This window comes from Melitaea cinxia, chromosome Z, assembly GCF_905220565.1.
Source record: "Melitaea cinxia chromosome Z, ilMelCinx1.1, whole genome shotgun sequence".
Lineage (NCBI taxonomy): Eukaryota > Metazoa > Arthropoda > Insecta > Lepidoptera > Nymphalidae > Melitaea > Melitaea cinxia.
This window is the reverse complement of record NC_059424.1, coordinates 1,305,389-1,322,972: the sequence shown is the minus strand read 5'-3', so window position 1 is coordinate 1,322,972 and position 17,584 is coordinate 1,305,389. Positions and strand designations below refer to the sequence as shown.

The 17,584-nt window shown below is 30.1% G+C and overlaps 1 protein-coding gene across 1 annotated transcript in view; it reads right to left on the bottom strand.

Moving 5' to 3' along the window:
• Positions 1-9,891, bottom strand: part of LOC123668471 (protein AF-10) — a 49,886-nt gene extending 39,995 nt beyond the window's left edge. The window contains 6 exon segments of the mRNA XM_045602201.1: positions 2,602-2,616; positions 4,394-4,515; positions 5,944-6,019; positions 6,786-6,950; positions 7,204-7,283; positions 9,771-9,891. Of these exon segments, the coding sequence (XP_045458157.1) occupies positions 2,602-2,616; positions 4,394-4,515; positions 5,944-6,019; positions 6,786-6,950; positions 7,204-7,283; positions 9,771-9,891 (579 nt within the window).
• Positions 9,892-17,584: the final 7,693 nt, after the last annotated feature.

The window sequence follows — 17,584 nt, the reverse complement described above, 5'->3', positions numbered from 1 at the left end:
AAACGCATATGCGATGATTATGTGATGATAAATTGCAAATGTATGTCAAATGAATATATTAATAACTATGTTTCATTTATAGTTCATATATATGACCTATGCGGTTTCACCTGCTTTTGTTGTAACCGCTTTTGTTCCTGTAAATTGCGGGGGTTATGTTTTAGTCAGATTAGGCTAACCTAAAAACATATGATCACTTAAAGTTTAATTGAAATCGGAACAACAAATTTTGAGCTTAACGCGGCCAAACAGACAGACACAACACACACAGCAGCTCTCGAGCATTAAAATAGAAAAATTAAAAATAAATAAAATGTTTGATAATATCGAGTCTCATTTAACTACACAAATTTTACAAGACCAATATTTTTTTAATGTGTTTTGTTTTAACCGACTTCCAAAAAAGGAGGAGGTTCTCAATTAAACTGTATTTTTTTTTAATGTATGTTACTTCAGAACTTTTGACTGGGTGGACCGATTTCGACAATTTTTTTTTTTATCGAAAGGTAGTGTGTGTCATTTGGTCCCATTTAAATTTATTTGGGATCTAACAACTACTTTTCGAGTTATATCTAATAATGCGTTTTTACTTGACGCTTTTTTCGATGACCTACGTTGTATTATACCGCATAACTTTCTACTGAATGTACCGATTTTGGTAATTCTTTTTTCGTTGGAAAGAATATATCCCTAGTTTGGTACCATGATAAGGAAACCAGGATCTGATGATGGAATCCCAGATAAATCGAGGGAAACTCTCGAAAATCCGCAATAACTTTTTACTGGGTGTACCGATTTTGATAAATTTTAATTTAATCGAAAGCTGATGTTTATCATGTGGTTACATATAAATTTTATCGAGATCTGATAACAACTTTTTGAGTAATCTTTGGTAACGCATATTTACTTGACTATATTTTCGTCTTCCTACGATGTATTACTTGTCGATGTAATTGAAGTCGTTATTTTTTTTCGTTTGCGAGCAAATACAATTATTTTACCTATAAACCTATAAGTAGTTTAACTAAGAAATTAATATTACCATGTCTATACCTTTCTAACTCTACAAAATCAATTAAAACAAGGAAACGTTGTTAGATCCAAATAAAGTAAATATTATATTTTATTAATAGTCAAAATGATTTTAATATTAATTCGTTGAATCATTTAGAAATAAAAAAATATTAAAACCTTTGTGTCTTTGTCATTAAAATACTATAAAAAATTTAAATAAATTGACGAAAACAAAATTAAGATACGCGCACTAATTTATTCAAACAAACTAAATGATTGACTACTAACAATATTTATACTATATCTATTATTGTTTTAATGATATTAGTAAAGTAATTTAATTTACTCTACTGTAAATTATAGAAATACTCAATATGAACGGGCCTTTACAATTTCAAAAAAAGAACAAAGGCTTTGGGCCCTTAACAATGACCCATCTAACTCTGTCAATATAGGAAATATGTGTAAACGAGTACTAAAAGTTCAAAACAAATTAATAAAATATTAAAACGAAGTTAACATAAAACAATCTTCTTCTTCTTCTTCAGGTTAAAATGAGTTTCAATAGTGCCAAATGAGCACAGATGATTTCGCCAATGTAACGTAGAATATAAAACAATCTACAAACATAAATATCAAAACTACTATTAAAATTACTGACTCACCTACAAAAGCCGATATCACTCAGGGCCTGCTTCACCATTAAAGTTATCCGACGTATAATATTCAATAGTTAAATTTTTATGCGATATAATATTATATAATATATTATCTATCAAAACAATCCTACTCGAATAATTATTTAAAATTTTCTTTTTATCATCGGCGTGTAAAACGGCGTAAGTTTTAAACGTAATATTAAAATCATAAATTGTCATATATGTAGTATTGGCAAACTGTTACACTTAAAATTTATATTTATAGTAATGTATCGAAAGTACTGATTTATACGACGTTTTAATAATTAAAAACATATTAAAGATTGTAATAATGTAAGAATACATAATGTATTTAAAAAAAAATCACGTATCTGATAAAAATATGTATGAAGCAGTAAATATACGAATTTTTTAATTTTTATTTCGTTATAAAGACAGAAATTAATGCGTAGAATGATAGAGTATAAAAATGAATGATTTAGAACTGTCTAAGTATTAACGGAAATTAGGCGACCAACAGCTAGAAATTCTGAGTGTTTCATGCGACCATTATTTGCCCAAACATAAGCTGAACTATATTTTTTAATAAGGAACTTTCTGTTTAGTAACATTTTTTAATACTTAATGACTTTATTTCAAGAGTATTGTTATTAAGATTCAGTCATCGTATAAATACAAACACTATCTCACTAATTATAATTATCTCAGTATTAATTGTTTTTACACGATTCATGAATTTATGTAATTGAGGCGAGTAATCAATCCCATACATAAATAGCCTGGTCATACAGACAGACAAGCATAAATATGGGTGTACAATAAAGAGTATTTATTATTATTATTATTTATTATTATAAACATCAAAACTAGTGATATACTGCGGGTAGTTGAATAGTACAAAATGACGGAATATAAATCCGAGTGTAACTTCACAATTAGCAAACTAAAGTCGGGAAAAAGTTAAACGTATGAATAGGCTTAGAAAGCAATTTTGTTTTATTCAAAGTCTGACCACTTTCGCTGCATGAATTAAATAGAATCCAAAACTCGGAATACAAGTAAACTAACACTCGGTCCACAACTAAAGAGAAGCTTGCGAACAAAACTGTAATAAAGTTACGCTTTTTTTTTCTGGTACAACATTTTTCATAAAAAAAAAATACTTTTTAAACTGACTTCGAAACAGGAGGTTCCCAATTATACAGATTTTTTAAAAAACCGTTTTTTTTTTTTAATGTACCGTCGGCCAAGAAAGTGTACCACCATAAGATTGAATGCCGCTTGCAGATTCATAGGTGATAAAGATTAGTTTCGCTGTCAGATCGATCTGACAACTTCTATTGCCGTCTTTATCTGATTTTTGATAACGATATTTTTTTTACCTAATAGAGTTTAAAATGTCATGTACAATAATGACGTATGAATACTTATCAATTAGGTTAACGTCATTATTGTATGTCTCCTTCAGTAAATACCTTTTATAACGAACCTTGTTGTAATTTTCGATTACCAGGAAACTAAATCAAAACTGGTTCACCACTTTCTTGGCCGACCGTACATATTTCAGGCCAATTTTTTCGCTTGGTTTTTTTCTTTCTTTGATTTCTTATCATCCAGATCGGAGAAACAGTGGTCACTCGAAAATACTGTTTTACGAGAAGCTCCAGAAAATTAACAATAGCAACTTTCAAAATTAATACTTTAAAAAACACGATTAAAAGTCACCACGTGTACACCAATTTTCGCATTAATAAACTTGAGTGTTTTTAGGAATTTTTTTTTAAAAAATCCGTTTTTTTTTTGTAACCTCCTTACTGTTTACAACCCCTTAATTGTTTATTCTTTCGACTACCAAATTGTATTACTTGCAAAGTTTATTTTAAAAATTAGGACTGATAACCTTTTAAGCAAAACAAAACAGTACTAATAAAAAATAAATATTTTTTTTTTATACGTATTACAATTAATTCGTTTTTACTTAATCGCCAGCTCCTCTATTGTGTACATTACATAAGCGATAAATGAATAAAATTAAACTTACTCAGAAGAGTTATTATTGTTATTATTATTATTATTAAGAGTTCGCATAAAATTCGACGCCAAATCTTTTGCAAGGACGTTGTTTTATTTATTTAATAACTTAATGAAGCAAATACCGTTATATATAATAATTAAACAATAATAAAATTAAAATATTAAGAAGCTATGTTTGTACACCAAAGATTCCCGACACAATATGAATCATATTAAATGATCAACAAAGAATTACGAGAAAATCTGTATAGTTTGAGAAGCTCTGGAAATATATCTCTGATTAGAGATCTCACGGTGTTATACTCACAACTTAATCAATAGAGCCTTTAAGAAGACTAGACAATGCAAAATAAAAGAGCTTATGATGAGCAATAGTTAAGTTACAAAAAAAATGTTATTCTTTCAGCACATTAAATAGCTGCCATATTGAAAACACATAGATAAATAAATACAATAAATATTAAGAATTTTACAATTGTTGTTATTCATAATTATACTCCGTTAATTGGATTCTTCTAAAAAACTTCTGGCGAAGATTTTGTCACCCAATTTGGCATACATTATTTTTTGGTCAATATTTATTTTAACTTTTGTGGAATTCCACTTTTTAGTACCAAAATCCAATATAAAGTTCTAGTTAAACACTATTAGTATTGATTATTGATAATAATATCACTGGTACCTACCAGTTTGCTGTAATGGTGTTGGCAGTATCCGCAGTATTTGACGTTATCGAGGTAATTGCCAGCTTCCTCGCACAACAGTCCGAGGCTCTGGGCGCAAGTCACGTGAAATTGTTGCTTACATCCTGAAACAACACAGCCCTTAAGAAATATGATACCAATTACGAAGCGAACTTTCGAGATATAAATTTTCTTTCGTTAACTTTATTTTAAAACATAATTACTAAATAATTGAACATAGATTAAGATAATTACAGTGTATGTTGTTACAAAGGTCTGACTTGTGACTATTTAGATTCCATTCGTTCCAATTCAAGCAAAGTATTATTTTTTGATAACCTTCGATGCTCTTAGGATTGACCGATTATCACCAACAATGGTCCCACATATGAGCTGAGGTGTGATGTTTTAAGGCCTATAGCTTCATAGTAAATAGTATATTTTACGCAAATTTAATTTTTAAATCAATCCAGCAACTGGTGTCTTCGACTCAACTCACAACTACACAACTACTTCTTCTTTACGTCATAGAAATAAGTATTTGAGTTGTTGAGAATATATATTGTAGCAAGTTTAAGCTTTAGTTATATATATATAACTAAAGCTTAAACTTGCTTCAATTTTAATTATGATGAAACATTGAAAGTTATACTTTAAATATTAATTCACTATGTCAGTTTGCGACTATCTATTTTGTTGTTTGTTGTTCAAAATGGCATCTAATATGAATAGTTTGGTTTAAAAAATAGTAACGCAGTTTAGGTAAGTACCCATTATGATATTTCATAGTGGATACGACCAAGGGTTTTACAAATATTAAAGTAATGTAAAAAAATAGTGTTTTTTTATACATATAACTAGGTCGATAAACAAGCGTACGGATCATATGGTAAGCGAATACCGTAGCCTATAGATGCCTGCAACACTAGAAGGATTACAAGCGTGTTTCTGACCCCTACTATTATCCCTAATTCCCCCCAGGAGCTCTGGTCACCTTATCACCAAAAGGAACACAACACTGCTTGAAAGCAGTATTATTGGCTGTGATCTTCTGTAAGGTCGAGCTAATTCCCCAGTCAGGCTGCTCCAAAGTTTGAGCAGAAAATTTCCTGCTGTACAATACCTTAGTTTTTTGAAACTACAAAACATTTATCCATATAATAAATACATTTTATACATATCCCCATTTATTTATTATAAGGAATCTCTTTAGTAGTTACAGGTAAGAACAAAAAAAGTATGAAACGCGCTATAAATGTTAAATATTAACAAACAAGTGTGTGCATGGAATTCGCACACGGCAGAAGTGAAACTTCTGAAACGAGAGATTTGTTTTCACCAAGAAAATAAAATACTGTGTAATATATTCTATCTCATTCTCTCCTATACATTTATGTATTTGTTTCTTCAACGTCACGCATTTCCGTTTCATCGATTGTCAAATCACAACGATTCTAAAGAAGTTCCACTTCGAAATTTGATTCAAACTTCCTATATACTCACATATTATTGTTAAATAAAAGTCTATCATAGTTAAACAATTTCACACTCACCAGATTTGTTACACTGCATACAAGCACCAGCGTTGGCGCGGTGAGTTTTTCCCATATCTTGACAAATGTAGCATGTCTGAAAAAAGGTACTCGTTAATAAAGAAAACAAAGCAATTAATAATAATCTGAATCAAAATAATTTTTCTCACAGAAGATCTAAAACTCATTAATCAAAAATTATTAAATTTTCCAATAACAATTTTAAAAAATTAAAAAATAACCCAATAATAGCGCATCTAATCACAAAAAAAGGATATGAAACAAAATGAATTGTAAATTATTTCATTAAAAAAAAAATTATATATACTAAGAAACGAATCTAAAAAACCAATATTTATCCATTGGATACCCAGAAGTATCAGCACAAGTAAACTCTTACAAAACATCAGTATAACATTTTGAATAGACCATTAGCGTACTTTGCAGTTATCCCTGCTATCTGTTCCGAGGGATAAGGGTTCAATTCTCCGACATTAATCTGGGTGTAATGTATTACTAACTACTACTTAAATTATCAAAATATATATATATTTCAGCCAACTGTTAACCTATGACACTGGGATTAAGTTACATATCGTATTATTAGTACCAGACGACCGTTTGTGTGGGTCCATGATATATATTTTTTTCTTTTGAATTTATTATTATGGCTATGTCTTAGCTAAACGGTCACAGCACTGGCTTGTGTCTGTTGCGGTTTCGAACCCCGCGAATGGCATACATTTTATATATGGCCATAAAATATTTGCCGTAGTCATGTCGTTTGCGCTTCTGTTTTGTGTGGCGTAAATCTTAGTGGACTATGAGTCAAGACGTTTCCATTATTATTATTAATACATTACCTTATTATATCGTTCGGGCGGTATGAGACGCAGAACGATAGGTTCCATAGATGTGACGTTTCCAAATCTCACTTCAGGTATGTATAAGGCACAGACAACGTGGGCCCAGCCTCCTGTGTCTGTGCGTTTCAATGCCCCAGATTTAGATGGGCAGAGTTCGCATCTCTGCAATAAAATTAAAGTGAATAATTGTTGAGGGTTATAAGGGATGCAATTCTGCTATATATAAATAATTGATAACTAGGTATTGTACTTAATATCGCCTCATAAACTTATAAAAATAACCTAAATAAGACAATATTTTAGTTAGCCTTATCATACTTTAGAAATTAATATAGCCCATTACTGAATACAAAATAAAAAACAACTGTATAAAACTAAAATTCTTATGTATAAACAATGATAAATGATAACTTACAACTTTGCCCTTTGTCTCCGGGCTCTCACATTTTCTACAGTACCATGGTCCAGTTGGTACAGCTATTATTCCGTAACATGCTGGAAATAAAAGAAATTACCAGTCACTACTAAAGGAGATTCAAATATTTTAAAACAAATGATTTACTCTTCAAGTCTACAAGAACCGAACTACTATAAACTAATGCAGAGAAAAAAAACCAGGGCTGAATTGGGACCAACTAAGACAACAAGTAAAGTTCGTAAGTAAACATATTAATGATTTTATATTAATACCAGCTGTGCCCGTGACTTCGTTCCTGTGGAATTTAACATAAAAGTTATTATTCTTCAAAATCGGTCTTGCCGTTTCAGAGATTAGCCGGAACAAACAGACAGACATACAGACAAAAATTGTAAAAATTGTTTTGTTTTTTTTTAAATATATATATATATATATATACATCCATAGGTATGCATTTAGTAAAAAGCGGTTTTTTTTTTAATATTACAAACCGACACTCTAATTTTATTTATTTGTATAGATGTATAGACTAGCTGACCCAGCCACAAGTTACTGTGTCTCAGTAATTATAATAGATTGTATCAATTTTTTACTAATTCTTTGGATTTCTATTATAAATTAAAAATAAATTCATTCATGTGGGATAAAAATATATGTAAAGTCAATATTCAAACGCGCCATCAACAATCTAGAAATAGAAATACGGCGCCATCTAGCGGATACCTATGCAACTTAGATGCGGAACCGCCATCTTATAGAGAAATAGAAATACGACGCCATTTACCGGATATCTATTAGGATTTCATAGAACTAACTGATTAAATAATAAACATTTAATTTGCAATAACAAATATTGAGAAACAACAATTTTATGTAAGGAGTAACTTAGGCTACTTTTATTTTAGAAATTTATTTATTTTCCAGCTCAACTTTTTTGTTAAATTCCACGCGGACGAAGTCGCGAGCACAGCTAGTACTAAACATAGTTTTAAGATAGTTACAGATTGTCCAGTACAATGGGCAGACTTATATATTATTTATATATATATATATATATATATATATATATATATATATATATATATACTAGCGGACTCGGCAGACGTTGTCCTGCCCGGAAAACAGCTACCAAATTTGATTGCTTACATATTGATAGCAGCGCCACCTACCGGGTCCAATTGAGATAAAAACTACCCTATCTCCCAAGATGGACCAAATTACAGATACTTACGAAATTTGATAAAAATTGGTTCAGTGGTTTCGGAGTCTATCGCTAACATACATCGTGACACGAATTTTTAATATATATATATATATATATATATATATATATATATATATATATATATATATATATATATATATATATATAAGATGTTTGCTCACAAACGAAAAAAAAATGTCTTCTATTATATCGACAAGTAATAATATAAAGTAAGTAGACGAATAATAGTCAAGTAAATACGCAGATAACCAGATCTCGTTCAAATTCAAATGGAGCCACACGACAGGCGCCAACTTTCGATTTAAAAAAAGAATCACCATAAACACACCAAAACATAATACAGTCGAATTGAGAACATCCTCTTCTTTGGAAGTCTGTTAAAAATATACAAAGTCTCCACCAAATATATATGAAACCGAAATAGACACGTTCATATAAAAAGTTCTTAAACCTGATACAATCCATTGTCTCGAATATAGCATTAAAGGTATGAAATCTGATAGAAGGGGTTTTCTTGAAAGACAAACTCTATTGTTCTATGAACAAAAGCTTATAACACTTGATGAAAACATGTCAATCAGGACACTAAAGCACCATTGGACTAATCGGGGTCACTAATGAGTCTTATATACTAGTAATAATAGATTTTCATTCACTTTGCAAGTAATGTTAATGCATGTAATGCTAGAAAGGTCAAACAGGCAAAAACACTTACACTAATTGGAGAATTAATTAAGTGCAATTTTAATGCTAGAAATTAACTCGATGTTCTACTATGTGACTGATGTAACGGTTGTTATATTTATTAATCCTTTCTTATTATATAAAAAAAAAATCAACTTCTCAACTTCTAAAATCAATTTTTCCATCAGAAGCTGAATATTAAATACGTTAAGTCTCTTATTGTGTTTATATTGCATACAAGCAAGTATACATAATTGAAATTAGAAATGGTTATTGTAGTAGTAGTAGTAGATATCATAATAAACAAACCCGTTCCATACTTGCTAAGACAACTAATATTTAATCTTATTTTATTACTATCTGTACCCGCAACTTCATATGAGTGGAATTTAACAAAAAAAGTTATTGTTCAGTTCGCGGTTATAAAAATAAATAATTTCTAAAAAAGTAGCCTAGTTACTTCTTATTACCATCAGCTATCAGCCAGTGAATCCCGTTAAAATCGGTCCAGCCGTTTCAGAGATGGTACGATTACTCTGTTTTTGAATAAGATATTTCCTGCTGATGCCCTGACTCAATAGAACGGAACTCCACCACATTACTGAAATCACTAAAGATTTTAAGACAGTAAATATAAATCTCTATTATACTATACCTTGATGAACCGCAACAGTACAGCCATTGCCATCACAGTAAACAAGCGGGTTGTCAGGCCAACCGCGCTCGTCCGAGCACACACAGCAACCACCCACCATCTCCTTCATAATCTCCTTCATATTGAAGGAAGCATTATTGCACTAAACCTGTACAGTCATAACAATATCAAATAAATATATATTACCTACATACATTTTATAAAAGACAAATAAATATTATATACCATGCACATACGATTCTGTTCTTAACGTAAGAAACTTAATGCTTGTTATAGGTAATATTCGACTGATATATAGCATTTATAACATACTCTGGTGGGATTCGAACCCACAACTCTTGGAGCAGAAAGCAGGACTGCTGCAAACTGCAAATTATATATAATATGCATATAAAATTTTGCACATAAACTCATTAATAGGCTTTTTTTTATTTATTTATTATATTTATTTTTACATTGATCCCAAATTTGGATCAATATAAAAATTATATTTGTTATTAATAAACACAGAATAAAAAAATATATTATCAACATTTATTATTATTATTATCAACATTTATTATATTGAACATTGTAGTAGTGAAAATAATCAAATATTGAATGTTGGACTAAATTGACACACTTCAAACAAGAAATATTATTTGCACTTCAGATAATATGATGTAAAGATTAAAAGCTGTTCTTTATTATTGATATACAAACAAAATAAAATTTCTGTTAAATACACGAGTTATTTATTGTAATTAAAATTAAAAAAGGATCACACTATTCTTACTGTATTTCCTTAATAAGAGATTGGTGAACGGTGTCAAGCTATACTTGTGTATATAAATTGTAATATTGTAATTTAGTGAAGTCAAAACCTAATCTGTGTATCATTTACGCACAATTTCAAGTCATGGTCATTAGAACAACAATTCTAATGACAAGATATTTTTAACTCAGAATAATAAAAATTTGGTTAATACTGAGTTTGTGCAGTTATCATTTCAGCCTATCGTAGTCCACTGCTGGACATAGACGTCCACAAGTTCGCGCCAAAAATGGCGTTCAAAAAATTTTTTGTGCAGTAATTTTAAAATAAAATATGACTTAAAATGTAAAATCAATAACTTTAATAAGTAACAACTTTTCAATGTCTTCTCTGTTGTACAAAAAAAATGTAATGAAGCTATAACTTCGTCAAAATTGAAATAATATAAATTGAAAAAACAAAAACCTCTCCTTTGGCTATAATTTAGATGGAATTTGTAATCTGTTTAGCACATTACAAAGGGATCAAACATGTTTAAATTACTAAATATATAAAAAAAGTACTACTACAAAATTCAACTAATTATTCATTAGATACACTGTAGTTAGTGATTTTAACAAAGTATCATAACACACAACATCTACACTTATTCTACAAACCAATAATGAAAAATGATGATGAAATGTAGAATATTTAAAACGTGAATACTTTACAGCACCTGATCAACAAGGAATATTTGTGTACAGGCAGTTCAGTTTGCTTGAAACTAAATTTCAACTAGAATTCATAAAGATCTAGAAAAATATTGCTTATCCATCGTTGTCCTATTAAAAAGGCTATCTTTATAAGATTATATAAATAATTTTATAATCTATTGTGATGTATTCTAATTTCTATAACAATTATTTTTACACTTCCTAACCGCTTTTCTATACGCTGTCCTATACCCAAAGGTTGACTGGAAGAAATCGCTCTTTTAGCGATAAGACCGCCTTTGTACATCTTCCTCTAATTATACTACTTTTGTTTGTATCTTTTAATGGTGTGCAATAAAGAATATTATTATTATTATTATTATAAATGACATTTCTAAATAATAATATAATAGCTTTCAATATTTTAAAGTTATATTTCTTTTGGCGCTTTAGGGAAAAATGATGAGAGTAAATTTTTACTATGTGCGTGCACACCGTCACAGAAACCCCGACACCCTGATGTTAGCTAGTCAAAGAAGTATAACTTGTTACATGTACATAAGTACACACACCCTTTTTTATATTGTTAACAGTTTCTAGTAAATTTTTTGCCGAGTACTCTCTATTCAATTATATATGTGTATCTGTAAACTTTAACTACCTTAATTATTACTTATTTAAAATATGTTTATATTATTTACTAGTGACCCGCCCCGGCTTCGCACGGGTGCAATGCTGATACTAAATATACTACAGAATGTCTTTATTTATAGTGTGAAGCTAGCTTATATGCGTTGAAGAAATAAAGGTTCACTGCTCGTTCCCCGTAGGTGATAGCGTGATAATATGTAGCCTATATGTTGACCCAACTAAAATTCTAAATACCATATTTTTGGCTTCGGTATCGATAGTAGATCACCCCAAAGTATTCTTTTAAAAAAATATTCAATGTACAGTTTTGACTTTCCTACCATTTTATTATATGTATAGATTTGATAAAGAAGCATACAAGCAGAAAACCCATCTGCAAAGAAATAACTGCTAAAATTGCTGGTGGGATTCCAACCTTATATAATTTGGAACTTTTTCACAATGATCATAAATTAGTAAATTGAATAAATATGAAAAGTGAAATTGCAGCAAGGCTTTATAAACTTGAAATTTTTTGACTAGAACTTTCTATTGATATGATGCAAAATAATTTAGTTTTTCAGCACAATAATAATAGATAGCTAAATGGATTAGTATTTATGTTCTTGAATTAATTCCGACAATAAGCTCCGATTATGACTTTTTACTTACCTTCATTAATGCATTTTTTTTAAATGCATGTTATAGTCACTGGTAAATAACATATGTCCATTTTCATAAATTAGAACACTTATTTCTTTTTGTCCACCAATCTATTAAGAATTTTTTAATATAAGCAGCTTATGTTAGCTTTCATATATGATTTGTTAATTTTCTTTCTTTATGTATATACTCTACATAATATTATTTTACACACTAAAAGACAATAAGAAGTTTAATTTAAAATAATTTCAATTTCTATTGCTGGAGCAGTTGTTGTAAGTTTGTATGTGTAACAAATTTAACCAAATATTATACTACAAATAAGCAGTTGTAACTAGTCCGTCAAGTAAAATTAAATATTCTGATTGTTTAAGGCACATTCTCACCAACCTAATTTTGGCAAGTTCCAGAAGACATACTGGTTAACATGTTCACAATTATTACCAAATTAACATGAAAATATTTCCACACCACGAACCAAATCAGCATAAAAAGACGAGCAATTCAATATAAATCTCTAAATCTCGAGAATTATGAATTGAATACAGGTAAACCTTTTAGAAATAGACAATACTTTTTATAATATTATCATCAGCATCACACACGTGTAGTTGATATAAATCATTATGAACCAAACATTTATCGAAGCACAATACCAGCAAGTTCACGCAAAAAAGGCGCATCAAGACGTCGAGTTGCGGAAAATAGCCCGTAGCATGTATCGATACCAGCAAGTTAAAAAATATAAAAATGAATAACCCTTTTAAAATCACGCTGAATGATGGATATCCTTTGTTGGTGATCTAGGAACACACAACACAAAGACATCCAGATTAAGATCAACCATATGGCCTCTTCAAGCTTTTGTCGAAAACAGAGACTAAATCGGCAACTGCGTCAAAGTATTGTCAAAACACAAGAGACAAATACTGTTGATACATATCTTACAAAACAATATGTTATTATTATCGTACGAAAGACATACGTTTAACAAAAGCATAAAGAACACACTATTTTGTTTTTAAATAGCCCGTGTGTTCTTCCGTGTAGCCTGTGTGTTGTCTATTGGTATCTAGTTGGTGTTCGTTGGATGATACAATAATTTTTCTATTAAATACATTTAATATTGTAATTGTTTAGTTCTATTATTTTGAATGGATATATGGTTCACGGTTCATATTAAAATTGCAAAGAATATGCTCTTGTTGAATAACACTTCTGTATCAATTGATATACTTTCAAACTCATACATTAAGTATCCATATGTTTTTATTTTTTAAATACATATGAAGTCTTTTTATATATAAAAAACTGTTCTAATGTGGATAAAAAAACGTATGAAGAATTTTAATATGTTCTAAAATATTATCTTTTTAATCCCCATAATAATGTTTATTCTTTAACAATAATATATATTAGAATTTTTTAAAAATATTACCTGAAAATAAATATTCCCCTGCCTTATGGAAGTCTCTTCAGATATCTAAGAATCAAAATAACGTTTTTCGAATCACTTTTAGACCGTCAATGTTATTTTACCGATTTAAGATCTACAAGCAACAACGTCGCACTGCCATCTTATCGTGAGAGCAACTGGTTGTTTGACGTTTGCACTGTGTATTGGCCCTGCACTAATCAATAACTTATAGACAAAAGCTGCGTGGACACGCGTTTTACGAACCTACGTTACATAATCGCCCGAGATCTCAACCCACGCAACATAAATATTCAATAATATTTACAGATAAAAATGTTATCTACAAAAAAGGATGATCTTTAGCTTCGAAACGCTCTGAACTGCCGATAAATGGATGAACTATGTAACATGATAATGATGAAGATACAACTTCAATCGTATTATTATATATTTACCGAGAAAAAAAACACATCCGTTCATTGTTGAGGAATATCAAAATCCCGGCACTACTTATTCATTCATCATTTCTTTTGATTATTGACAAGCATGTCACCTCACCTGCTCCTAGCGTTATTGAATAAAAATGAAGTCAACACACACGATATCAATTCATATGTTATAGGAATTAAAATAAATATTAATAAATGCTCATGAAATTAGGCCATATATCAGTTAAAACTCCTATAACACAATATTTTACAACACAATATCTTTGGCTGCCATTAGATACAAGCCATGTTGATTACTGATTGGATGCATTTTGTTTTGTTGATGAAACGCTCCTGTTCGTTTATGAAGGACGTTAAAAAAATAACTTATTTTAATAATAAATTAAAAAAAACATATAAATGACATAAAATATTATTGGTAGTATTATATATTTAATGCTCGCATAATTTTTATTGGTATTCTTGCTAAAAGTTAGACAGAGAAAACACGTTTTATAAGGTGAGGTTTAATATCGTAGATCGTCATTTTTGTATTTGATAAAGTATTTAGAGATTATTGTTATACAGTTTGTGTTCAAATATTTTTTTTATATTATTTATTAACATTTATGTTCTATAAAATAAATACAAAGCCAATATTTTTTTAGTGTGTCAACACTTTACTCCAGTGCTACCATTATTGCAATATGTACGTTTTATTTTTTTAAATCAATTGATTAAAAATAAAATTATATTAATGAATACAATAAAAGCTCACATATTATTATACTCACTATGTTTATATAGGTACTCAGATTTAATAATAATATTAGTTTAAAATAATTTTAGTTGGGTATGGAGTCAGTTTGTTAATGATTTTTGACTATTTTGATGTATAAATTAATTTGTTATATGTTATAGCTTGGGATATGATGGCTTTGATTGACATGCCATATGGTTAAACACTCATAAGATAGATATAAAAAAATATTTATACTTAATATTTTTTTTTAATTGTAACAACTAGCAATGTGGTTACTATAGAAAACATTTTACAAAATACAGGACAGAATAAACATTTTAAAAACATTAGTACGTGTCATATTTTTATAACTAAATACCTACCTACAAACCATAATTATTTATGTTTTTATTCAAAATATTTCACTATTATTACGTTCCTAAATATATATTTATAAAAATACTTAACAATATAAAACAGTAGTCCTCCGGTGACAGGTAGAGGCACAAAATTAAGGTTCCAGGCTGAGTAAGAAAGCAACACTATATTTTAAATCTGATCCTTGATCCAACAGTCAAGCGAGAGTTTCTCAAGGTGTTAGTCGAAACACTTCACTAATAGATCATTGACTAACAAAGAATATGAATAGTTATTGTCGAGGCTACATTCCATATGCCAGTTTAACTTTTAAACACTAATTTAGCTATTAAAAATTAGAGCTATTAATCTATTATCACAAATTACGTCTCTAGGCTTATTTTGGAGCATGCGCGGTTGTCTTTCTATATCGTTCATTTATTTTAATGACGAAATAAATATTAACAAATAAATAAATTGGAAGTGTCTGTTTGTAATATTAAAATAACCGCTTTTTACTAAATTTATATGTAGACACGGTACATATACCAAAATAGTTTTTTTAATAATTTTTGTTTATCCTTATGTCTGTCTGTCTGTCTGATTATTCCGGTCAATTTCTGAAACGGCTGGACTTTTGACGGGACTTTTACTGGCAGATAGCTGATGTAATAAGAAGTAACTACTCCTAATTAGGCTACTTATATTTTTATTTTTTATATTTTATAACTGCGAATTGAACAATAATTATTTTATTAAATTCCACGCAGACGAAGTCGCGGGCACAGCTAGTGTCATTATAAGAGCTAAAATATCAAATCCATCGTATACTATGGGTATCGTGCGCATATGCTTGATGTGTGAGTGCTATATGTATAAGACACACATATAAATATAGTATGCATAAATCTATAATATAAAAATGAGTCGCTGAATGTGTTGCTAAGCGCAAAACTCGAGAACGGTTGGACCGATTTCGCTAATTCTTTTTTTAAAATATTCCTTGAAGTACGAGGATGGTTCTTACGGAGAGAAAAATTCAAAAAAAAAATTTAAATTTCCTGAAAAAGTCTAAAAACAACACTTTTCTATACTCCCATACAAAAGATTTGTGATAATACTTAAAAGTCAATTTGAACTTTAATACCATACGATAAAGTTTGTGTTAGGCGATACGAAGTTCGCCGGGTCAGCTAGTAAGTAATAAATGCTAGGTAGCCTAGACCGGTTATCTAGTGGGCCAGTTCTAAGTATTTACTTAATTTTTCTTTTTCCACCTTTACGAGATTATCGTCATGTGGGACTGTAATTTCAACAATAACAGCTCGGCGCGCTAATCAGTCTACTAGCACTATAACAGGTTTACTGGCTGCAATAAACCAGTCAGTGACAATATATCGATCCCAGTAGAGCAATGCACGACCATTTGAAATGGCGTTGGGTTTATAGAGATAGTTCAAGTACTCACTGTTAGTAAGATGACTGCACCCGGATATAATGATGTTTAATGGATTATCCAGGCTTATGACAGGCTCGGCATATGTCTGGAGATCCATCTTCCATTATATGTTTCCGGAAATTATTCGTCTTTATAACTTCGTCTATAATTCATCATCTTCTTGCCCTTATCCCACTTATGTAGGGTTGGTATATCATGTTTTCCTCTTCGATTCCTCGATTATTCGTCACATCAGCGCTTACTCCTTTCTTTCTTATGTCCTCACTCACATAATCTATCCATCGCTTTTGGCCCACCGATCGCTCTTCGTCCTTCGACATTCATCCCAAACATTCTTTTACCAATATAGCGTTCATCCCTCCTCATTACATGGCCTTACCACGCTAACCTACTGCTCTTCAATTACTCCGTCACGGTTGTTACTTTTAAACTCCTCACTACCTCATACATACTCATTTCTAATCCGAATTTTCCTCGTCACTCCACACATCCATCTCAATATTCTCATCTCGGCTGCGTGTACTCTTCTTTCATCTGTCACTTTCGTTGCCCAACATTCTGATCCATACATTACGACAGGCCTTATCATCGGTGTGTAGATTTTCCCCTTTCGTCTATAATTACACAGACTAAACCTCTCCAAAGAGGTTCCCGGGCTGTAACCAGAAT